This window comes from Pipistrellus hanaki, assembly GCF_964339955.1.
Source record: "Pipistrellus hanaki genome assembly, chromosome: 7".
Taxonomy (NCBI): domain Eukaryota; kingdom Metazoa; phylum Chordata; class Mammalia; order Chiroptera; family Vespertilionidae; genus Pipistrellus; species Pipistrellus hanaki.
The window spans coordinates 29,381,146-29,407,579 of record NC_140509.1 but is presented as its reverse complement, the minus strand read 5'-3'; the positions used below and the strand labels follow the sequence as shown (position 1 = coordinate 29,407,579).

The following is a 26,434-nucleotide window of genomic DNA, read 5'->3' as shown; positions in this document are numbered from 1 at the left end:
GGATGGGCAAATGTTAGCTGTTTTTCCTGAACTCTAGTTTCCCCTCCTTCGTCCCAATCTCAGAGCAAGAAAGAAATATGAAGCTTTTCCTTTAGCTTCCAATCAATGTTTTAGCCCGTTATTGGAAGAAAATTATAATCAGTGTTTACTAGAGCAACCATAAGTTTCAAAACTTGCTACTGAGGCATTTGTTTTCTGCTATGGGTTTTCCACCAAAGGGTGGTGCACCTTTCTTGTTACAAAATCAAGCTACTGATGGGCAAATGAATGAGTCTGGGCAATATGAAGTGGGGCAAATTCTACCACTGCTGCTGATAGCACTGTGCCATGTTATTACTGTAACACATAGCATGTCTTCAGCTTCATGGAACAATCAAGAGCACCCTTTCCAGAATTCCAAGTAACCTCTGTGGGTGCTGTTCACCTGAAATTAATACCAGAAAAGTGTTGAATGCAAAAAAGAAAAAAAGAAGAAAGTAGCTTCTTTGAGAAGATTTTTGGGGAAAATTAGGTATGTTTTAGGGCCAGCTGAGGGCTTTCTGAAAAACTGATTGAAATATTTCATTTTTACTTCCTTTTCATCACTGCCCATGTCCCTGAAGTAATCACAGCTAGCCATAAAAGATAAATTATTAGTTTTCCTGACTCACTTAACATTGGAATTAATGTCTTTTCTTATTATGCAGGAAATGCATGTTGTCTAAAGGGCACTTAATAAGGAATCACACTCCCCAGGGCTATGGTTTGCAAACCTAGTACCAATGAGACCAAGCAAAGAAGGATAAAGTAAGTACACAAAATTTTGTTAATAACTAAATCTAAGCCCAGAAAATAAAAAGTTATATACTAAAACATGTATTTTTTCTTTAGTTAGGCATTCAGCCTTAGATTAAAAATTCTGAGATCCTATTATAACACTGTTTCCATATTTAAAATTTAATTTAACCTATTATTTCATTTAAAGCTTGTTTTGGGGGAACATAATCTTCTGTATGAGTTTAGTGTACACTTAGAAATATATCAATATTTTCCCACTAGTTCATATTTATTAAGAGAAAATTTACTTAAATTGAATGTTGAATGCAATAGCTGGAAGAAACATCTGAAGTAGCATGCCAAAATTCTGGCATAAAAACCAATAAAAAAAAATAAGTGGCTAAAAATAAATCTGCTTTTGTGTATTAACTTGACCTCTTCCTTTCTAACTATAGTCCTGCTTTATTCAAGATGTAATCTTAGGAAATTGAATTTTTATATGGTTCTTAAATTGTTGGAACTCAAATATTTCAGGAAATAGAATATAAAGCACTTTTTTCACCCAAATGTCTCATCAATCTTAGTCCTTATTTCAAGGAGTATTTTTTTCTTCTATTTTTTTCTTCATATTTCCAAGAAATATATTTCAAGTTAAAAAATACATATACTGCATAAAGTTTTAAACTTTAAACTTCTTAAATTATTTATATATGTTGGACCTTTAATGCAGCTAACACATGGAGTTGTATTATCACATTAATACTCAGAACAATAAAAATTTAAAACATTCTTACTCATAAAATGAATGAGACTCTATTATTACTTATTATTATTGATCATTTCAAAGAAGAGGACACCAGCCCACCAAAGAATGTATGGTCAATGTCTGTCTGAATCATAGTAAAGTGAACATGGAAAGTTAGTAAGTAGCAGTTGAATTCAACATCTACTATTTCAAAATCTACTGACCTAAGTGTATATGCATGTGTGTATACAAAATTATATGCAGATGCACATACCTAGAAGACAAGCTGGATGGGTGTTCTAAATTATAGGAACAAGTACAAATTCATACATTTATATTAACCACTTTCACCAAAGAATCTGTTGAGATACTGAATCTACTGAATGTTAGTTAAAGTCAGGCACTTTTGCTGTTTAAATTGCATTGTCAAGAACAAACAAAAGAATCCTAGGTGAGGCCGAAACAGGTTTGGCTCAGTGGATAGAGCGTCGGCCTGCAGACTGAAGGGTCCTGGGTTTGATTCAGATCAAGGGCATGTACCTGGGTTGCGGGCACGTCCACAGTAGGGGGCGTGCAAGAGGCAGCTGATCGATGACTCTCTCTCATCAATGTTTCTAGCTCTCTATTTCTCTCTTCCTCTCTGTAAAAAATCAATAAAATATATATTTTTTTTTAAAGGAATTCTAGGTGAGGATACTGAAACAATGTTTTCTGAACCCAAATTAACTTTCCCAGATTTCTGCCCATTTGTCTTATTTCACACAGAAAGAAACATCTTATGGGTCTTGTACATGATATCCCTTTGTTTCCTGTCAAGCCTTCTGCTCAGTCCAGTTATTGATCAAATGATAGTTTGGATTCCCTTAATATTATGATCACTATTCTCTAGGTAAACACTGGTTAGCCAATATGTCTTTTAAAATGTGGTGCTCAGGCCCAGAAGGTGTGGCTCAGTGGTTGAGCACTGACCCAGTAACCAAGAGGTTATGGGTTCAATTCCTAGTCAGGGCGCATGCCGGGGTTGTAAATTCAATCCCCAAAGTGGGTGTGCAGGAGGCAGCCGATCAATTATGTTTCTCTCTCCCTTCCTTTCTAAAAAAAAAAAAAAAAAAAAAAAAAAATCAATGAAAAATTAAATGTGGCACTCAGAATTCAGTGTATCATTCCAGAAATGGTCCCTCATACTCATAATAGAGAGCAGGACTGTTAGACACACACACACACACACACACACACACACACACACACACACACCCCTAGTTCTGAATACTATATTGTCTCTATTAATACAACTTACTTTTTTAATGCTAACTTGCATGTGTATTATGAAAGTTATAGTCAACTACCACCATTAAGTTTTCCTTTCAAAGACAAAGGTTTTACAATCTTTTATCAAATCAACTGAATACAAATTATACTAACTTATTTCAATTTAAAAATATTGAAGTGGTTTAGAGAAGTAAGCATTTCAAGTCAGGGAATTGAGCCTTGGCCAATGCTGTAGAGCCCATTACAATACCTGGGCTTGTGTGTAATTGTGGTGATTTTCTTAAAGTGAATCTATCAAGAACAAGTGTTTGGGCTCTTCACTTTGTTGTGAAGCTAGTTGTGAGGCAGTTTTTAAGTAAAGTTGAAACTTCACAAAGGTACTAGGGAAACCAAAGTATAGAAATTGAAGTCTGAATTAAGTATTGTAACAAGTGAAAGATGATTTAAGATATGAAGAGGACAGTGTCACTGGTAAGCTCCTAATTGAGGAAAGCGAGATACCGGTAACTGCAACTATTTCCTGTCCCAAGTATTCCTCGTGATGAGTAATTTATAGTTCTACTTCTCTGCTTCATATCAATTACTTCTACTGGAGCTTAAATGCACTAAAGTCATTGGTTAATTATCTTTAGCCCTGAAGTAAATGGTTGTTAAGATATGGAGAAATAACATTCCTTAGCACTGTTGTCAGAGATAGGAGATTTTCAAACCAAGTTTGGAAAAAAGAAAAGAGCAAGATAACTTGAACATTTATGCTTGAGAGAGAATAGAGAGCATAGTTCCTCCAAGAGAAAATGGGAAGCAAGTTCCAGAGCTATACACACTTCTATTTCATGCTAGGAAACACTCTCTATGAGCTTTGCTAGGTAGGTAATATAGTCTCCTGCCCTCCTATTTCCTCAAAGTATGCTTTTGTAGAAAATACAGAAAGCTTGCACAGAGACATCTCTGCCATCTGGGCTTTTCCCAATATCCTCCCAGGAGGGTTTTCTAACAATCATCTTCTATTTCTGAACAACATAACAAATATATGTCTGGAACAAATCAGGTGCTATATGTTGGGCCAGGTGTTGGGGTTCCAGGGGTGAAAGAGATACCAAGTCCTTGTTCTTTGGGAGTTCATCCTGGGGACAAAGGCACAAACTCTATTGATAATGTAAATGAAGTACCATGTGAGCTGAGTGAAAGGGTTGTTAAATCTGCCTGGTGACCAGGGAGACTTCATGAAAAAGATGCAATTTGTCTTAAAAGTTGAGTTTAGCCGAAACCAGTTTGGCTCAGTGGTAGAGCATCGGTCTGTGGACTGAAAGGTCCTGGGTTCGATTCCGGTCAAGGGCATGTACCTTGGTTGCGGGCACATCCCCGGTAGGGGGTGTGCAAGAGGCAGCTGGTCGATGTTTCTCTCTCATCGACGTTTCTAGCTCTCTATCTCTCTCCCTTCCTCTCTGTAAAAAATCAATAAAATGTATTAAAAAAAAAAGTTGAGTTTAGTCATCTGTGAAGACACCGTGAATTGTCTGTGATCACCCCCTCAAATCTCCTACCTACAATTCCATTCAGCACCTTACACTGGCCTAGTTGTTCCTGACTTGGCTGGCTATAGACTGTTTTAAGGAAACCCTAATATCTGAAATTTTCTATGTCTATAAAATACCAGTTACCTTTAAATTCACTGTAGCTCAGCAGTCAACACCAAGAATGAAGCGAGTAGCTGCTAATCTATGCAGAGGAACAGAGTGTGTGATATCTTTTTTATGGAAATATTTTACTATTTATGTGCTTTATTCTCATAATGCATTAAACCAAATAGGAGCATTAGCAGCCGAGGTTCTTGAAATCTGGCTGTTTAGCAAATAGAAGTCAAGTGCCTGGGTGCCAGATCCACTGCATGTGTTGAGCTTGTCATCCATCTGTTGTGCTCTCTGCCAACTGCTCCACTTGGGGTGCGAGTGGAAGGCATTAGGAAGGAATAAGAAACCATTAAGAAATGAAATCAACTGCAGAGTGAGCAAGTTTCTTTTTCTTTTCCTGTCCTTCTATTACCTCTGTCCTTCTCATGTTTCTGCTTATTTTAGTGCCCTATTGTATCAATATACTACCCACAGATAAGACAATTAAATGAGACCTTCTCCATGTAAAGGCAGTAATTTTTCACTGTTAATCCAAGCTATCATTCTTGTGACTATATTAAGTAAAGTTAACAAGTCCCTTAACAAAACTGTTTTCTTATTACTTACCATGGCTCAAATGCAACTATTTAATTTTCAAAATGTTTTCTATTTCTGAGTTCTTTAAAATACTCAGAAAAGGACTTTTCATGAAAATATATTTTACCCTAAGAGTTCTATCCTTATTCACATGGAATTTGTTCATTATGCCAGTTATCTCAAACTGCTCTCAGATTCCCCAAACCATCTAGAAGTCCTCCCATTTTGTCTCCTCATATCTCAGAATAGGGCTCTACCAACATCTAATGCATCCCATTGGCTTGGTTCTTCTCCTGTCTTGAAATGGTTAGTCTTCCAGGGAGGTACCTTGGTGGGATAAACTGCACAGCTGATGACTGCATATTAAAGCTTTTTATTTTAAAACTCAAAAAAACACACAAAACATTGTTTTCTTTGTGGTCATTTTTTCCTTTGATTATTGGTACAATAAAAAAGTTCAATCTTTTGTGCAGAATTGACTCTACCTTCATTCATTTCAGAATTTTCTGAAAGAAAGAAATATACAGATGATTCTCTATTTAACTGGCATTTTCTCTAACATGGAGCTCATGCTTGTTTTTAAACCTTGACAATCTCATAGGAAGGAAACAGCTCAATGTTACAATAAAGTTAGGTTGTCAGATATAAATACGTAATTCAACTTTCTTTTTTATCTTGGAAAAGACAATGAAATTAATTGTATTCCTGAATTTCAATGGGAAATTGGGTGAAATGATGTAATAGAGACAGCCAAATGAATTTTTTAAATTCTCTAGGTTTTTTTTTTTTTTCAATAAACATCTCTGAGTTTCTGAGTCTCTGAGGCATTAATGCTACATCTGGACCAGGGCTGTCGCGGAGTTCATTATAATTCACAGCAGCTATGGGTCTTGTATGCGCTTTCATAAACTGCAAACCATCTGCCTTTATTTCTAGAAGCTGTAGTCTTCTCATAAAATGTCTTTTTAAGAGAAAATCAAGATACAAAGACCACAGTCATTTCATTTTCCAACAGAAAAGAAATAAACAGACAGAGAAGAATGGGTCTGTCCAATTCAATCTCACTCACCTGCGAAGACTGAGGCCTTGAGAGTTTATGGTGGGGGGGGGGGGGGGAAGCAACAACCCATCATACAATGCACCTCATAATGAGGACAGTGAGCCTGACTATTTTTAAGACAAGCACTTTGGCAACTCTCTCTTCATGTTCTCAGATATACCTCTTAAGTGCCCTTAATGCATATGCCTTTTTACCTCTGGAAATTTGTGTGTGTGTGTGTGTGTGTGTGTGTGTGTGTGTGTGTGTGTGTGTTTAATTTGGACACCTACTTTTCAGTGGTGTGTTAGCAGGAAGGTTGTATATATCAGGTTAGAATGCAAGTTTGTATGAGGTGATGGGTATCATAAATATAAAACAGCATAATTAAATTCCACAGTTCATCATCCTCAAAGTGTCCATGACTCCCTATTCCATAAATTGATTTCATAATAAGTACAGTGTTGGTTAGTAAACTATTTTTCTCCCGGGCCTCAGAAGAAAAATGCTGCCTCAGTAAACTAATATTTAGTTCAGGGACTTTACTTTTAAAAAAAAATTATTGCTATCACCTAATACACTTCAAGGTATAGGTTTACTTTAGAATAATGGGACTCATATAGAGATCACTTAATTTATTACTCCATGACATTGGAAGTAAGTACAGCTAATATACAAATTCTATTCTGCACTGCTCAGAATATGTCTCACTCCATTATTATAAATCAGTTTGTTAGTTTAAATATTAAACCTTCAAAAACAAAAAACTTGCCCTGTCTGGGTTGTTCAGTTAGTTGGAGCATCATCCCAAACAACAAAAGGCTTCGGGTTTGATCCCGTCAGGGGACATACAGGAGGCAACCAACGAATGTTTATCTCTCACATTGATGTTTCTCTCTCTTCCTTCCTCTCTCTCTAAAAATCAATAAAAGCATATCATCGGGTGAGGATAAACTGAAAAATAAATAAATAAATAAATAAATAAATAAATAAATAAATAAAGGACTTCACTTTGGAAATATTACACCAGAGGTATACCTGGAGGTATATATGTTCTTGCTCCAAGGAAGGTTTTTACTTTATATTTTAATAGAACTCTTAAGCATTTTTATTAATTAGAAAAAGAACACCAAGAATCACAAATGCTGAAAAGCAGAATCAAAGTGAAGCTTGGGATGCTGAATGAGTACTCTGGGAGATGCATTAAACCAACAGTGGGAGATACAGCTCTGAGGGTACATAGTACTTTAAGAACTAATGAATTTTCCTTGGAAACTTGCTTAGAAAAATCCATCAAATCAATTTCATCATAAAACAATAAAAGTAGTTTATACCAAATGTAAGTGCTCATATTTACAACTTTAATTAAAAATTTTTGAAATTTTAGAGAACAGTCTAGGTCCTTTGCCCATTTTTTTAATTGATTATATTCCTTTGTTAAGTCATATGAGTTCTAATTAACCTCTTATCAGATATATCATTGGCAAATATGGTCTCTCATACAGTGGGATCCCTTTTCATTTTGTTGATGGTTTCTTTTGCTGTGCAGAAGCTTTTTATTTTGATATACTCCCATTTTTTTAAATTTTCTCTCTTGTTTCCCTTACCCTAGGAGATGTATCAAACACATTGCTATGAGAGATGTCAGAGAAAGACAAGTATCACATAATTCTCTCAAATGTGGAATCTAATAAACAAAATAAACTGATCAACAAAATAGATCCAGAGACATAGAAGCATAGAATAGACTGATGAATCTCAGAGGGAAGGAGTGGTAAGAAGAGATTAACCAAAGAATTTATATGCATATATTCATAAACCTTGGATACAGACAACAGTGCAGTGAAGGCCTGGGGCAGAGGGAGGGTGATGGGGGAGCATGGAATCAATGGGGAAAGAAAAAGGGAACATCTTTTATACTTTTAACAATAAAGAGATATTTTAAAAATAAAATAAAATATAAAATTTTTGAAAATTTTAAAAAATTTTGATATATTTTTATTGGAGTCAATTATTTATACCATATTAACCATACCCTCACATAATATAGTAACTTTCTTGTTATTTTTATTTTGTATATATTCATTAAAATTATTTTAAATAAATGGTAACCTGGGAATTTCGGAAGTAAAAACAAAAATATTCCTGAAGTGATATTCCTTCACTTGTGAGTGTTATGTCCCTTTAACACCTAAGTGAAGTGACAAATTAGAAGCAGGTATGGCACCACCAGAGACTGTATCTTAGGAGAGGATATGGTCAAAGTCTCAGCGATTCTACAGACACTGGGAGGGTCGATAAAGATGCATGAAACCAGGATCCCAGGGCCAAGTGGAGCCTAATGCTATGTTTGGCACCATGGGAAGCTGCATGAATTTTCTAATGGTCTGTGAGGCCCTTTACCAACAACTCAAGTAAAATAGACCCAAATAAAACTGCTTTTGAAAAAAAAAGAAGAAAACTGCTTGAGGAAACATGAGAGAGTGTTTACCAGGATAATCTCTGTTGATTTTAGAACACCATAGATACAGCTTTTCTTATCACATTAACATTTAAGTTCCTTGAAGACAGAGTCTTTACACACTGAAACCCATTGATTTTTGTGAGACTCACTCTGTGACCATTTTGACCAAATGGGCCCAAGGGCTGACACTTCTATTCCCATAATCACTAGGTTCAACCAGTTTATCAGTAGCTGGTATGTTCCTTTATATTCACTGAAGTTTTATGTTAAGTAGAGTGCAGGATGAATCATCACACAAAATTCTTCGTACAAATTTAGAATTCTGGGAAAAGAAGCAAAATCTTGAATCCTGAGTAGCGTTTGTCTCTGCAACATCATGTCTTACTCCATTTCCTTCCTGCTGCCTCAAATATTCTCTTTCCTAAGAAACTATTTTATTTCTTGTTAATCTGCACCTGAGGACACCATTTCCATTGATTTTTAGAGACTGTAAGGGAGGGAAGGTGTTTGTGTGTGTGTGTGTGTGTGTGTGTGTGTGTGTGTGTGAGAGAGAGAGAGAGAGAGAGAGAGAGAGAGAGAGAGACATTGATATGAGAGAAACATATTGATTTGTTGCCTCTCACATTCACCCCAACAAGGGCATGGATGGGACCTACAACCCTTCAGTTTGAGGGCTGATGTTCTAACTACTGAATCCCAACAGCCAGGGCAGAAACTATATTTTTAACAGAGAATTTCTTAACTTAATTACTTAACCTTCTAGCCTGTTACTGACTTGCTCTCCTGGATGCCCTTTGATTGAGATTGAGTTGATCAACTTTTACTGATTGAACCTGTTGATTACTTAATTTAGTTCTCATTCTGAATCCAATCTGCTGATGGTACCTCTCAGGAGTTGAAAGCTTTGTCCCAGCCAATCAATAGCAGTTTATACCTGGTTTCCCCAAATAGGATCCAGGAGAAGTCATTTTGGAGCACTGAAATTAATGGCATTTTATACTAATCTTAGTAAATTTTGTTCAAAAGTATTCTAGGGGAATTTTATTCTGCTTTCCCATAATCCACTGTGTAAACTTATATAAAGCTTACTTTACAAAAAGAAGTAAAGAAGTTCAATAATATATTTTATAGTTAAAGTACTCCAGTGATTCTGTATTTGGCTTTGTTGAGACAGAGACAGAGACAGAGACAGAGACAGAGACAGAGACAGAGACAGAGAGAGAGAGAGAGAGAGAGAGAGAGAGAGGAGAGAGATCCCACATGTATTCAAATGATTTTTTTTTAAATCTGATTTCTATTATATATTTTAGAAAGAGATCGGTGGAATGAGAGGATAAAACAAATTTGGATTGGGGCAATCTCTTAAGGAATTAAGGGAAGTACTAAGAGTAGTATTCTCTAGGAGAAAAGGCATTTTGAAGGAATTCGTCCATCTTCAACATGTATTTAAAGGAACTTTTATTCCATGATGAAGAGAAATGTCACTAACAAGCTTAAGCAAGAGGCTAGAAGCACAAATAAATATTAACTTGTATCAAGTATGCATCATTGTTCAACACAATTTGTTGGATTTCACAGAGTCTAACAGTTACACTACTATAGGAGTAAAATAATTTGCATATCAGGCTGAGTAATTTCTAAAAGAAAAGAAGCAACATCAATCAAGCAGTCAGATATCAGACACATTGAAGAAGAATTTAAAAAAAAATCTGGATGTGGGATATAAAACTGAAACTCATAGACCAGTGGTCGGCAAACTCATTAGTCAACAGAGCCAAATATCAACAGTACAAACGACTGAAATTTCTTTTGAGAGCTGAAAACCAACTTCTGTGTATGGGCCACGAAGTTTCAATCACACTATGTGTGCACACGCGCCCGCATGTGGTATTTTGTGGAAGAGCCACATTCAAGGGATCAAAGAGCCAAATGTGGCTCGTGAGCCACAGTTTGCTGACCACTGTCATAGACAAAGACAACACTATGGCGGTTACCAGAGAGAAGGGCAGTCGAGGGTAGTAAAGGGTAAATGGGGATAAATATACAATGATGAAAGGTGATTTGATTTTGGGTGTGGGGGGCACATAATGCAATATACAGATCAGGTATCATAGAAATGTGCACTTGAAACCTATATGACCTTAACATGAACCTCTTTGAACCAATGTCACCCCAATAAATTTAACCAAAAAAAAGAACAATATTTATCAAACTATTACAAAATTTGAATGGTAGTTTCTGAACCTTCTACCACTTCAACTTTAGTTACTACTGTGACAGCTTTAGGTTAATAACCACCACGGCCATGGCCTTCTAGATAATGAGTCACAAGAAGGTGTGATGCTCCCAGAACAATGGCCAGTGCTCTAGAGCAGGCAGGGGCCCACAACTTTTCTGCAAAGGGCCTGACAGTAAATATTTTAGGCATTGTGGGCCATATGATCTCTGCCACAAAGACCTAATGTTGCTATGTAGCATAAAAGCAGACTTTTTATAATATGCAAACACTGAATATGGCTGGGTTATAGTTAAACAATTAGAAAATTATACAGCAGTTTGTGGCTGCTCCCTGCAGGGACACAGTGTGTCCCTGACTTCCAGACTTGTTCTATTATATATACGTCCCTTTCCTATCTGATACAACCGTATAAAACAGCCACAAAGTTTAATCAAGTAGCAAATCAACATACCCTTTCCCCAGGAATTCCAGGAGCACCAAATTCACCTTTAATACCAACTGCACCCCAAAATATAGAATTGCTCATTAGGAGGCTTTTTCAAAGGTGTATTAACTGCTAATCTTGTTGAAGAAAATCTACAACTTCTTAGATGAGTTGCTTTGGCTTGTCCCAAAGTCTGTTCCCTAAGTTCCTTCCTCTTACTGTCCTCAAGTTATTAAACTATATAGTTTATAATTAATGTTCAAACTATTAATAACGAATAAATATCAAAGTGCTAATCAAAACTAAACTCTGGGTTAACCCAATCTCTGGGTTAACAAATTAGACTATTCAGAATAGAAATTTCCAGGTAGCGAAATTAGAGGGTGGAGTAGTAGAAATTTTTTTACTATAGAGTCAAGTAAATAAACTTAATAAATTTTAAATTAATTTGATTTTCTCTAAAAATATATTAGCAAAGCAATCATTTCATAAAGCCTACACTTTGGGTAATTAACTGGAAATGTGAAAGATAATACAAAAATGAACTAGAAAATTATTCCCAAAATAGAGCTCAGCTCACACCCGCCCTTAGGTTCGGGAACATTGAAATTGAGCTGCTATTTTATAAAACTCAGAGAATTTCAGAGTTTTCTCTGAAGTGGGTGAGGGTTTTAACAAGGGTCTTAAAGAACTGAGAATGGAAAGTGGTTGCTAAGTAATTAGGTTGCCACCTATACTTGCTAAGAAAGGGGAATGAGAAGTTTCAGAAAATTATAATAATTTAATCTGAAAAAAATTCATTATTTGAAATAATGTCACTCAGAGTTTAGTCTTGAACAGAGGGCATAGTTAGAATGGTTTGATTAGGTGCCTTGACACAGAATACTGATCATATCTAGGTGTTCAAACATAAGCAGTGTTTGAATTTCAAACCATCTTACTGCATGAGAGAAGGTCATCATCTTTATCAAACATTTAAAAAGCTGTGAATCTGATTAATGAAGCATCACAGCAGGGATGAGAATATAGGCAAATAGAAAAATATAGGAAAGCATGTGGCTTTCCCCCATATATTTCTGATTTTTCATTAACAAATTGGTAGTATCAACCTAAAATTAGTTAGGTCACTATGTGAAAATAATTTTTGTATTTTTAAAGGAAAAAAGTGTAGCGGAACAATATTGAATAATGTAACAATCCTTTATGATTTATCTAGCTCTTTGCAAATTGACTCTTTGTGCTGCCTGGCAGGATCCCTGAGCAATTGGAGCATTGAATTTATAGATTCTAGAAATAGCTGAGTTGATTTAGACTATAGTGCTCATTCATTCATTCAACGTATTTTTAGCTCTTATTATGTGCTGTTCTATGTATGGTGCTCAAAGAAATCATATGCTAGTGGGGGGAAATAAATAGATGCAAAATGAAGACATGTAAGGTGGCAATAAAAGTGCTAAGAAAGAAGACAGAGGTGGAAAGAAGAGTGATTTTCACATATAGATGCAGAATAGGATTTTAAACTGATTTTTATATAGAAATGTCAGAATAGGATTTCAAACGGATTCCTGAGCAGGAGCCTGCAAGATGTGAGGAGCACCAAATGGATATCTAGCAGAACATCCCAGGGGTATGTAAACTGGTGCAAAGACCTGAGAGCAGGAGTGAACAGAGGAGAGGGTAGGAGATGATACAGGATGTGAGGGGTGGGGTAGGATGAGTACTATACATTATGTGAAGCCTTGCAGCCCATGGTTAGAGCTCTAGTGTTTATTTGATGGAGACAGAAAGCCATGGGTGGGTTCTGACTCAGGTTGGACAGGACTTACATGATTATGCAAAATAGCTGTCAAACTCATAGTACATGGGCATAAATAAAAGTAAAATTTGCTCTTATAAAACTGCCCCAGATCACAGTAAAGTTTCTCAAAATTTACAATAAGTAATACATAACTTGTTATGTCAGGTCACATAACAAACTACAATTCAACCTAAAGGGATCATCTCCACCTGTCCTTCAACATGTGAGCAATTGCACTGTAGATAGGAAAGCAGAGAAAACATATTTGTTGAATATCCATTATGTGCCAGTTTCTGATACTACAAGCTTTTTATATATTCCATTGTATAAAATAAACAATGGACAAGGTGTTATTAAAGATCATTTTCAAAGCAAGTAAAAGGTACATAGGACTCAATCCCAAATGGTTTGGGCTCCAACGTGAGACTCCTGCTGCTACACTGTTCTGGCTCCCCTAAATTCCTTCCTTGGCCTTCTAGGCAAGGAAAATCGTGAGAACAGCGTCTGGTCCCCTTAGTAACACTGGTCATGTCACAACATTAACTATTCAATATGCCTTGGAGAAAAAAAGGCTTTTAATTTCAAGCTATTTAGACATTATTTTATACACCTGCTCTAATATCTAAAATTATATACCAGACTTAAACACAGAGAAATGCCATCTTTATTTACTGCACATTAAAGTGCAGAATCACACAGTATAATAAAAACAGGAATGGACTTATCGTCAAATGAAACAATATATCCAAGTTTATTACAAATGCCAGGAAAGCTGAACACATAAATGGCCATGGTCATCTGAAGTCCTATTTACACAGAAAGGGCTATACTGGTTTAATCAAATGCTAGTGTTTCTATTAAAAAATAATGGACATATACTGATTATTTGTCTTGTAGATTATTATCCCATTTATTTTATCCCAGCTATTTTGCCTTGCCTTTCTTGACATTACAAGTTTTGTATAGCCTGGAAGTAAAAATGAATGTTAATATTTTAAAGATATATCACAAATGGGAAGCCATGTAATGCACTGTAATTTTGAGATACATTTTGGTATATTTTATAGGTTTGGCATGCAATAACTTAGCTAATAAATATAATTTTTAATGATTCCTTCCTTCCTAGTTTTTTCTTTTCATTCCTGCAGCGGAGGGAAGGCTTCTTGAATGAATCATCTCTAGAGTATAGACTCAGTGAGATTAAGTATAAACTCAGTATGCTTTCTCAATACTGCTATGGCTCCAGAACTTAGCACACTTTTGATTATAATTGGAACAATAAATAATTATTGATGAGTGAATGTGTTATATTAGGCAGTTAGATGGCATGCACATAGGAGGAACAATAGGCTAAGTACAAAAGGTCATCCGAGTGAAAAGCCCCCAGTACCCAGCAATGGGCAAAGTGAGCTAGGATCCTGCCTCCAGAGTGACCTTTCCTTGCCTAGCATATTGATGGTCATGCTGGTCATGAGGTTTAGGCACCCTGACCTTACATATCGCTGGTGATGTAGTTTGGACTCTTTGCTGACATTTCCTCCCCTGGCATGTCACTAGTCAGTGGTAGATCCCCTTAGAGGAGGAACGAGGAGGCCAGAGAATATCTCATAGCCTCCTATACAAGCCTGTGCATGCCACTCCCTTAAGCATTAAGCTATTAGAGGTAACATCTAGGTCTCAGTTGTATTTCAGCTACAGGCCTATAAATATACAACCTACCAAGACTGGATTATGATAAAATAGAAAATCTGAACAGACTGATTGCTAACAAGGTGATTAAATCAATAATTGACAATTTCCCAATAAACAAAAGCATAGGACCAGAGGGCTTCTATGGTGAATTCTACCAAACATTCAAAGAAGAATTATACCAATCCTTCTCAAACTCTGCCAAAAAAAAAAAAAAAAAAAAAAAAAAAGAAAGAAAGAAAGAGAAAAGAAAAGAAAAGAAGTCTTCCAAATTCACTTTATGAGGCCAACATTACTCTGACACCAAAACCAGACAAGAAGACCACAAGAAAAGAAAATTATAGGCCAATATCCCTGAAGTATGTGACTTCATTAAACTAAAAAGCTTCTGCACAGCAGTGGAAACCATCAACAAAATAAAAGGGTAACCTACTGAATGGAAGAAAATATTTGTAAATTATATATCTGATAAGGGGCTAATATCTAAAACCTTTAAAGAATGCATGCAATTTAATAGCAAAAAAACAAACTATCAATTAAAAAATGGGCAGAAGATCTGAATGGACAATGAAGACCTACAGATGACCAACAGGTACATAAAGAGAATTTTTAACATCATTTATAATCAGAGAAATGCAAATTTTAACCACAATAATGTATTAACTCACACCTGTTAGACTATTATAAAAAAGACAGGCAATAACAAGTGGTGGTGAGGGCGTGAAGAAATGTAAATTGGTGTAGCAACTATGGAAAACAATACAGAAGTTCCTCATAAAATTTTAAAAAAAATAATTACTTTTTAATGCAGCAATTCCACTTCTGGGTATCTACCAAAGAAAACAAAAACACTACCTCAAAAATGTATGTGCATGCCCCCCGCCCCATGTTAGTTACAGCATTATTTACCATAGCCAAGATAGAATAACGGCCTAGTGTACATTGATGGATAAATGGAGAATGAAACTGTAGCTTGTGTGTGTTTGTGTATGTATGTAACGAGTCATACAAAAGAAGACAAATACTATATGTGCTCTCTTACAGAGCAGTGATTGGCAGTTGCCAGATGTGGGGGTTGGTAGTAGGGGAGTTGAGAGAATGGGTGAAGGGAACACATATATTAAGTTTAAAAAAGTTCAGCAGGGACCCATCAGCAGACTAGAGAAGCAAGAATTCAAGTATTTAAAAAAGAGAATGTTGAGAATCCAAGATGGCTGCTCGGGTAGGCAACTAGCCGCAGCCGCACACAACAATTTCAATAAAATACAACTAAAATATAAAATGGACATTACCCAGAACTACAGGAAAGTCGACTGACTGGAAATCCTACAACAAGAAGCAAGGAGAAAACCAGAAGGAAGCGCGGAGGAGCTGTAAAAGCCTAAGGTACGGAGACACGCGGTGCGCAGAGAGGACGGAGCCAGAGAGGAGGGAGGCTGAGTGCCTGGCTGGCGTTCCCAAGCGGGAAGCAGAGAAAAGCTCCAATTGTGCTGGGCCCAGCTCCAACTGCTCTGAACCCCAATTCTAGGCCAGACCCTGGGGACCCAGGCTCACCCATAGGGAGCTGGGCTGTAAGGCGGAACCCCAGGGAACGGCAAGAGGAGGTCCTGGAGGCGCGCACAGTGCGCGCAGAGAAGGGCTGGCCGGCTGTGCTGCGGGATTGCCCTGACGGGAAGGAGACAGGGGCTCCAGACTGCTCTGAACGCCACCTCCAACTCCACTTCCAACTGAACTGAACCCCAATACCGGACTCATTGGGGGAGAGCATAGACAGTTTGGCAGCAGGCAAAAATCGAGGGCACCTTTCTCTCAGAGGCTCTTGCAACAAGTACTGAAGGACCCTGATTCTCAGGAGTCGCATAGGGCGGGGCTGATGGAAGCCAAAGCTGTAGGCTCCACCCTGAAACCCCGCCCCATCAGGAAAGCTGCCTGCAAAAATGCCTAAACCAAATAGATCACAAACGAAAGAAATGGAGGACAAAAAACGACTGGATATAGAGTTCAAAACCACACTTATAAGGTTTTTCAAGAGACTCCTAGAAAAGGCCGATAAAATAAATGAGACCTATGAGGATATGAAAAGAGATCAACAAGAAATGATAAGGGATCAACAAGAAATAAAGAATACATTGTCTGAAATAAAAAATATTATACAGAGTCCTAAAAACAGAATAGAAGATCGCAAGAATCAAGTCAAAGATTTGGAACATAAAGAGCCAGAAGACACTCCTCTGCAGAAGCTAGAAGGCAAGAGAATCCAGAAAATTGAAGATGATGTAAGAAACCTCTGGGACAACTTCAAACGATCCAACATCAGAATTATGGGGGTCCCAGAAGATGAAAGAGAGCAAGATATCGAAAACATACTGAAAGAAATAGTGACAGAAAACTTCCCCCACCTGGTGAAAGAATTGGACTTACAAGTGCAGGAAGCACACAGAACTCCAAATAAGAGGAATCCAAAGAGGACCACACCAAGACAAATCATAATTAAGATTCCAAGAGCAAAAGACAAAGAGAGAATATTAAAAGCAGCAAGAGCTAAGCAGGTAGTTACCTATAAAGGAACACCTATACGATTGTCAGCTGATTTCTCAACAGAAACCATGCATGCCAGACGGGAATGGCAAGAAATATTCAAGGTGATGAATAGTAAGAACCTACAGCCAAAGATAATCTATCCAGCAAAGTTATCACTCAGATTCGAAGGTCAGATAAAGAGCTTCACTAATAAAAAAAAGCTAAAGGAGTTCATCACCACCAAACCAGAATTATATGAATTGCTGAAGGGGGTTCTCTCAGAAGAGAAAGTAAATAAAGATAAAAATTATGAACAACAAATACGTAACTATCAACAAGTGAATCTAAAAACCACGGAAACTAAAAAAAAATCTGAGGAACAATATTAACTGTTGAATATAATAGAATCAGAGATATGGAAGGGGAGTGAACTGATGATTCTTGGGGAAAAGGGGAGAGGGAGATGTGGGAAGAGACTGAACATAAATTGTGCACCTATGGATGAGGACAATGGGGGGTGGGGAAAGGACAGAGGGTGGGGTGAGAAGGGGGGGAAAGGAACATTTGTAATAATATGAACAATAAAAATTTATTTAAAAAAAAAAAAAAAAGAGAATGTTAAAGAAGGCTAGGGCACAACTAAAAAACGAAACTTTCTTGCGTCACAATTTTGTTTACTGTTTATAGGTACAAGGATTTGGGTTTGAATCCAAATACAAATGGGACATAGAAAAATGAGAAAATTTTTTATTTTTAAGTTACTTTAGAACAAATCCACTTTCACCCCAACAGTACTGGGTGGTGTCTTACCGGTTCTCCTTTATCCCCTTTCTGACCTGGTGAGCCCGGTACTCCGGGTAATCCTGCTTCTCCCTGAGAAAAAAATGAATTTCTATGTTATCAAACAATCTGTCACACTGAGCTGAAGATAGGTGGTTTATATATATTATGCCAACAATATTAAGATAAATCCTTGCTCCCTCTGAGCTGATGCTGGGCCCTCCACTGAAGTGTCCTTCTTCCCTTGCTCATGACGCTCATGGCTCTCCCTCATGAGCTCCTCCATGTGACCTTCCATGGACTGGGACACGGGCTGCTCCTCTGTGGGGCCCTTGCACCTTGTACTTGCCTTTCTGTGGAGCTTTCCATGCAGCATTAGTCCTTACAGGAGATATAAGATTCCTCTAAACTTACACCTAATCCTGATCCCCACTCCTCCAGCCAGGGGTGAAGCAGGCGCAGGATGTATTACGTCTCCAGGCATGCATTCAGTCACAGTGCTAGGGGACACACAGCCTCTCTAGGCACTGTAGCAAGTTTTCCTTCCCTCTTTCCTTTCCTCAGGTATGGGCAGAGAGGAAAACCATACTTAGCCCACTTTTTAGCAGAGGCCTTGTGACTGCCATTTATATCCACAAAAGTAGTGAATGTAGGTCCATGAGCCTAGACTTCCCGACCACAGGACCATACTGGTGCAAGCAAGACAAATTCTCTGAGTATTTCCCATACAAGTTATGACAGAGGGAGCTGGCTATAAGTCAGGGATACCGGATACGCAGTCTTGATACAACAAAGGCATTCTATGTAGTGTCTTTGTATTTGTGTTGAAGAGCAGGCACTGTGTTTCCGTCAACTAAGAATCCCCAGAATTGAAGCCTATTCCTGGCACATGGAAAGTACTCAATACCAGTGTGTTATATAGGTTTTTCCTCTCTTCACCTTCCTATTCATTCTCATTCACACCTGGAAAGAGGTCTGATGGGCTCAGGACCATCCAGATAAAAACCCAGAAAATCCCCAACCCCCTTCTCTTTTTTTAAAAAAATTAATATATTTTTATTGATTTCAGAGAAGGGAGAGGGAGAGGTAGAAACACCAATGATGAGAGAGAATCATTGATCAGCTCTCTCCTGCACACCCCACACTGGAGATTGAGCCTGCAACCGGGGCATGTGCCCTGACCAGGAATTGAACTGTGACTTCCTTGTTCCTAGGTGGATGCTCAGCCACTGAGCCATGCTTGGCCTGGCCCAACCCCCTTCTCTTAATTCAACCCCCATGGTTCAGTGCCTTGGGCATTTGATTCAACTAGCAATGAAGGACAAACACATCCTGTGCCCCAGGGCCACATTCAAGGGGCTGGCTCCCGGGTGGAGGGGCTTCTCAGTGGGCATAGATTAATACGAGCATACCTTGTTTGGAATGCATTGGCACTGGTTTTCAAGTTCCTGCTTTGCTGGCAAATATGCAGACACTTTGCTGGCATGAGCGGGTAGTGATAATGATGTGGTACTTCCAATGCCATCCTGCTCTGAGCACTACAATCCAAAAAAGAGGCTTTAGGAAACGGGTGAATTTCAAACATTCCGACATTTTAAACACTGGTTCCCACCAACTATGAATGACGAGGTGACCTGTTAGAACTACCTTCTAATTCATCAAAAGTTGACACGAGCATGTGAAAGTGTATACTTTTCTCTTTTACTAGGTCCCCTATGTGTTTTATTACACTGACAACACATTAGAAATGCATCAAAATGTTGGTTTCAGGGAGACATTTTAAAGCTATTACAGGAGACTTTATGACAAGTATAGTAATGACAAACACTTACAATAATTGCTTTGTTACAATAAAATAATTTACACAACATCTGTAGATGTGTTTTGGGGGGAACTTTTTGAAAATGAACTTTTTTTTAAAATATATTTTATTGATTTTTCACAGAGAGGAAGAGAGAGGGATAGAGAGTTAGAAACATCGATGAGAGAGAGTCATTGATCAGCTGCCTCTTGCACACCCCCTACTGGGGATGTGCCCGCAACCAAGGTACATGCCCTTGACCGGAATCGAACCCAGGACCTTTCAATCCGCAGACTGACGATCTACCACTGAGCCAAACCGGTCCCGGCTGAAAATGAACTTTTAAGACATAGTTTACAACAAGATGATTGTCAAGGCATGTAAAAGTAGAAGATAAATTCTTTTTTACACTGTAAGATGCTATGTATTTAATTAAAATATATCTTCTTCCAGTCCATTGCCCTTTAAAGTTATTAAAAAGTTTCCACTATAATAGACATGTGGTGAATTTTATACTTATTTAGTGGGTTCAGTACATGTGGGACATTAAAGACAAATTTGGTTATGAAGCAATGAATTTTTTCTCTCTCTCTCTCAAAAAAAAAAAAAAAAAAAAAAATCAATCCAGATGGAGAGACTAAAGAGGATAAATACATCCTTTTCTCTCAACATCATTTACCAGGCTCCTTCCTCACCACAGTTTGTAATTCTGAATTTGCAATGTAGGGGAAGGAATTCACACATGACTGCATATTATAAATTAGATATGCATAGAAAATACTGTCAGGATACAAAACTAAAAGACTGTCAATGGTTCTTTATTGTGGTACGATCAGGATTGATACTACTTTTGACTTTGAATTTGGCTATATTTGCCAAGTTTTTTTTTTTTTTTATAAGAAATACACATAACTTTTGAACCAAAAGCAAATTATTTTGAAAACTGGGTAGTACTCTAATGTTTGTGATAACAATACAAAATATTTTAAAAATAGCACCCAGGAATACTGGGACTCATTTCCTGTCTCCCCACTTGTCTCTTTCCAGAGTTAATAATTAGCTCTTTAGTTATCTTAATAAGTTTCCAGGTCCATAAGTATAAAAATCACATTAGAATGAAACATGACTATCACATAGCACATATGATCTGACACAATTTCCTAGCCAGTTTCTGTCCAATAGATTCCTAGTCAGGTAACCAAGACCCAGTTGGAGATCACAATTTTGCTCTGATTCACTATTAAATTGGGGATTTAAATGACTTTGAAATTATGTCTCAGCCTTCACTATAAAACTGTCCACACTCTCCAAAAAGTACCTAAAGGAAACAAAATGTACAAGGACTTCTCCTCTTGTAAAACCTCTGGTTTTGATTTGACACATATTTAATTAATTGACCCTCAAAATTTGAATCACATTTCTCATTTATTTTCATCAAATGTTCCTGATTTCCTTCTTCTGTTATTTGTTCTTCATTTTATGTCTGAAGTTATGAAACTGGACTACTTCAGAAACAGAAAATTGAATCAATAAAAGCAAAGAAGTATGTCTATAGATTATCTTGAATAAATTTCACCTTTGAAATATGATATAAAATATTAATAAAAAGCATGTCTGATTTGAAATTCCAGAACAAAATGGTATTTTTAAGTTGAATTAAAATTTTCTAAATTCAACACATTAAAACCACACACAAAATAACAGTTGATGTCAAAATTATAGTAGATGCACTTAAATTGCTTTTATTTAACTTCCAAACTATGCATTCCCATTTGTAAAATGTAGGTTGTTCTATTTTGTTAATCATTAACAGAACGCTGATGTCCCTCTAAATAATTATCAGCAGAAAAATAAGTGGTCTTTTGTTATTTTTTCTATAGTTAGAGATAAATTTTTATCTTATTTTATACTCTTTAAAACTAACTCCTAAGTATTAATTTTAAAACATGATTAAAGTTATTTTTCATAATTTTTTTAAGTCAAGTCACTACTTTTAATAATCAAACCACTCTATCAAATCCACACCTATACTTGCTTAAAGAGTTTTCTCATAATTTGAGTTGACATGTCTATTATGTGAAAACACAGAATAGTAACTGTTGGTCAAGAATATTTTTGAGCCCAGCCTGTGTGGCTCAGTGATTGAGTGTCGACCAATGAACCAGAAAGTCAGGGTTCCATCCCTGGTCAGAGTACATGCCTATGCCAGATCCCTAGTGGGGAGTCCACAGGAAGCAACTGATCAATGATTCTCTCTCATCAATTATGTTTCTATCATTCCTTTTTCCTTCCTTTCTGAAATAAAGAAAAAAAATTATATATATATATATATATATAAATAAAATTTGGATATATCAAAACATAATTATGTTACTTTTCAATAACAGAAAATTATTATATTAAGAGCTCTTACATCACAAAAGGATGATTATCTTTTAAAAACTTTTAAATCATCTTCAAGATTTAAATGTGTGACTCCAGTAAGTCTAGGTATTTCAAGGCTGTAGACTGGCATTCTAAATTATCTTTTTAGATATTTATAGAAAGACATTTGGCTGGATTTCATTTTACTAGAAATAAGAGCCATAAAATGGGGGGTGGGGGAGAAGAACCATAAATTAGGTTGGAAATATGCTTTATAAAACCAAGTGACAAAAGCAAAACATAAACATTTGAAAGACTTATCAATGCTTTGAATTAGCTGGTCACATTATTATTCTACTACCCTATCCATAGTGAGTGATAGAAGTTAAAAATAGGTTTTTTTTGCATTAAACTGTTGATAAAAATTTTCACTTTTTTTTTTTTTTTTTTTTTTGGTAAGTGTAGAACATCTGGGAAATCTGAGATACAAAGAAAAACATTTTCACTCCTGTAACTGGAGAATGATGATGCTACTGTTATAACACAGTCTTTTACTTATGTTGAACCCAAAGTGAGGATATATAGTTCCCAAAGTTCAGAATGAAAACACTAGGATTAAAATATTTAACAGAACTCTCGGAGAGTTCTAAGATGGGTTTCTTACTTGGAACAAATCACTCACCTGGCTTCAACAGAAGCAATTAAGTGCTGCCCTATTTTGGGCACTATAGACTAGACAACTGGCATTCTACCATCTTCACATGCCAAGAAAATTAACTTACCTTAGTATCTGATATGTCGCAACAAGTTTCTCTAGCTATGAGATTTGAGTCACAGTAGATTTTAAGTTTGTGAAGTTCAATCTATTAAAAAATTAGTAAAAGATATATCATTAATTTTTTAGAAAATCACATTTAGGCATTAAGAACTATGGTAATTTAATTGACAAGAAATAAAGAAGCTAATACAAATAAATTACCAGTAGATATTTTTAAATATTTTTATTAATGTAGGATCATGGTTTTATGGGCCATTTGAGAAATATTCAATTATCGAGATGAGTCTATATGTGATGCAAATCAAGGAATGAATGCAATTGCAAGCCTCAGCTAGTTGTTTAAACAGTATAAAATAAGTATTTAATTAAAGAGAGGCATTGCTATTCACTAGAATAAAGTATATGCCCACAAAATGAAGACTATATCAAAATAAACATTTGGGAAAAAACAATAAAATAAAAGGTCTGAGCAGATGTTGGGAAAACTATCTATAGTTCCAGACATATCTGAGAAACGGAAAAAGATGGTCACTTCCCATAAGAAAAAAAAAAAACACGTATTTTGTTTTTTATCTATTTTTCGTGGATTCTGTCTAATACCTATGAGCTTTATATTAAATTGGCAGAGTCTTGAGCAGGATGCACAGTCTTTACAAAAATAATGATTATTTCTATTTGCTCAGCAGATTCATGCTTTTTGGCATTTGGACATGAAATTAAAGTAGTTCCAGGAAAATATAATCATGCCTTTAAATGCAAGATCAAACAACCACATAAGAGCAAGCAAATAGTACAGACTATTAATAAAATTTCAATATGAGAGATGCTTAATTAGGCTATTTTTAATTATTTTGTGGTTGAAAGTTTAATAATGTAATTAATAATTAATCATATGATGATTAGACATATAAAACAGGTCAGGAACAATCTTGTACCTACACTCCTCCTCCCTGCCCCTTTCTCTGTCTCTTTTTCTGTCTCCCAAAATAACAGAGCTAGATTATGCTTTACTTTGAGGTCAGTAAGTACTTTCTACAGAAAGACCCAACTGTAATATTATAATAATTAATTCTATGAAAATAGAAAGCAGACATCTGAAGTTATAAATCCCACCCCAACACAAAAAATGGGGGGGGGGGAAGGAGAGAAAAAAATTGTAACTGACAGTCTACACTGGGATAAACAAAATCAGTTCAGCTCATAGGAAGCATTAGGAACTCCAGACATCTTGTGAATTCATGAGCTGCCTAAGATTTGCAGCCAATGCAAAATTATGAGATGAAATGAATTTCTTTTCTACAAGTTTCCCCAGGGTTATTAAAGTTAAATTTTATTTATAAAGTTTAAATACACATAGTCTAATGAAATACCAGGCAGTAACATTCAACCCATTCTGTCGAATGAAGAAGTGGGACAATTAATTTTCATCATTTTTATCAAAATAGTCAATAAATATTGGGATTCTATTGTGTATAACCACTGTGTTAAGCCTTTCAGATGAATTAGTATTTTACTTAACTGAAGATAGATGATCAATTTTCACTAAACCTTATCAAGTTACCCATGACTCTGAAACTACAATCAAGCCAAGTTTAATCATGCTTTTGTTATTCATGAGTTACTTTAGAGTCCTTCATTGGCACAGTACTTTAGAATGAGGATGTTCAGGCTGTCTTTTACTGACCCTTATCACACAGGATTTGCTAGGTTAAAAAAAATCCTTTCTATCAGCATTGTAATCTATCTCTTTCTCATAAAAGCACACATGTAGCATATGTAAAATAAAACCCAATCATTTGAATTTTTTCAATAATATACATTCTGAATAAATAAAACTTTTTCAATTACAACAGATCTTATGAATCACAGAACTTGTAAGAAGATAAAAAATTAGTCCACTTAAAGTTTTAACAGCTTATCTGTTACTTAATATTACAGTAAAAGCTGCATTACTGTGATATGCCTTTCATTTTATCCTTAAATGAACTGATTCCATATTGAACTATTAAACTACTATAACACTATACTTTTCACACTATGTGTTTTTATAAGGATACACCTGATATTCTTCAGCCTCAGATTCTGGCTGAATTTTTTCTTTGGGTGAGAAGTTAATAACAGGACAGACACTCAACTTTCAGAGGGTGAGCTCTGAGCCCGGCCACCGTTCTTGCAATAACTTGTTCCTCTCTCCTTACTGTTTCTCCCTGAGATTATGATTTTTTTTCTCAGTGTACTCTCTGGAACCAGAGTCCACTTTGCTCTCACTAGTCCTAAAGGGACCAGATTCTAGTCCTTAACTCTGGTACATGCAGCAGGTACTACTGCCATTCCCTACTTCTGTTGCTAGAATTCCCTAAAGCTGACTTCCAATCTGCCTGCATTCCATGTACTGCTGGGAGAAACATCTCTGCTGTTCCAGCAGCTGGTCTCCAATTCCTCTCTTTGGAGAGGCCTTTCTGAAAGCTCTGGTTAGTAATGTTGTTATTTCAAGTAATACTGTTATTATTTACTGCCATAGACTTTAATCCTTACATTGGCCTTCGAGAACTTTGAGGGCAAGAATGGAAGGTATTTTTCTTCTACTTACTTTCTTATTCTAGGGTTGAATGCCATGTCTGACCCCTAATAATGAATTTACAGAGAGCTATTCGTGTTCAAGACACTACAATAGATACTCTACACCAGTGTTTTTCAACCTTTTTTGGGCAAAGGCACACTTGTTTCATGAAAAAAATCACGAGGCACACCACCATTAGAAAATGTTTAAAAATTTAACTCTGTGCCTATATTGACTATATATAAAGTAATTCTCTTGAATAGGAATCAAATAAACACAAAGAAAGTATTTTATAATTACTTTATTATGAAATATTAAGTAAACAAAATAGTGAAAAATTATAAAATTCTTGTCTTGTCTGCACCTACGGCACACCAGGCAACATCTCGCGGCACACTAGTGTGCCGCGGAACAGCGGTTGAAAAACGCTGCTCTACACAATAACAAGTAATTATATCTATTGACACTCTTATAATTGAGGATACTGAGACTCTGAAAAATTAACAGCTAACAAGATTAATTAGCAGATCATAGAGTTAAGTATATGAGATAGGATTTATGACCAGAACCGTCTGATCCCCAAGCTGATATCTTGTCCCCGGATGGGCTTAATGCTCTGCCTATTTTGCTGATTATTGTTGAATCCCAGTTATGGCATTCTCACTAAGTTTTTCACTATCTTTAAGAGAAGACAGTTTAAAAACAACATTTCATTGAAAAAATGTGTGTGTGTGTGTGTGTGTGTGTAAAATCAGTTGGCCAAATATATATCTGCTAAGAATTATACTTTTGAAATAAAATTGAACTGTTCAGTGTTTTTGGGTTAACAGCAATATCAATTCCTATTGGTTACCTGCATTTTGATTATTTTTATATGATTCTATGATTTTCCATGATTCTACTCATAAGAAAATGTAAAATCATCAAAGTCAGATATATCTTGTTTTGTAAAGATTATAGACCTACTTCTCTAGGGAAGTCAATTATAAATCTTTATCATCTGA

The 26,434-nt window shown here is 36.2% G+C and overlaps 1 protein-coding gene across 1 annotated transcript in view; it reads right to left on the bottom strand.

Moving 5' to 3' along the window:
* The window catches only part of COL19A1 (collagen type XIX alpha 1 chain), a 276,934-nt gene that overhangs the window by 199,962 nt on the left and 50,538 nt on the right, over positions 1-26,434 (bottom strand). The window contains exons 7-9 of the mRNA XM_084890396.1: positions 22,875-22,955; positions 19,340-19,465; positions 17,958-18,020 (exon numbers count right to left, since the gene is read on the bottom strand). Of these exons, the coding sequence (XP_084746522.1) occupies positions 17,958-18,020; positions 19,340-19,465; positions 22,875-22,955 (270 nt within the window). The remainder of the gene's footprint in view (positions 1-17,957; positions 18,021-19,339; positions 19,466-22,874; positions 22,956-26,434) is intronic.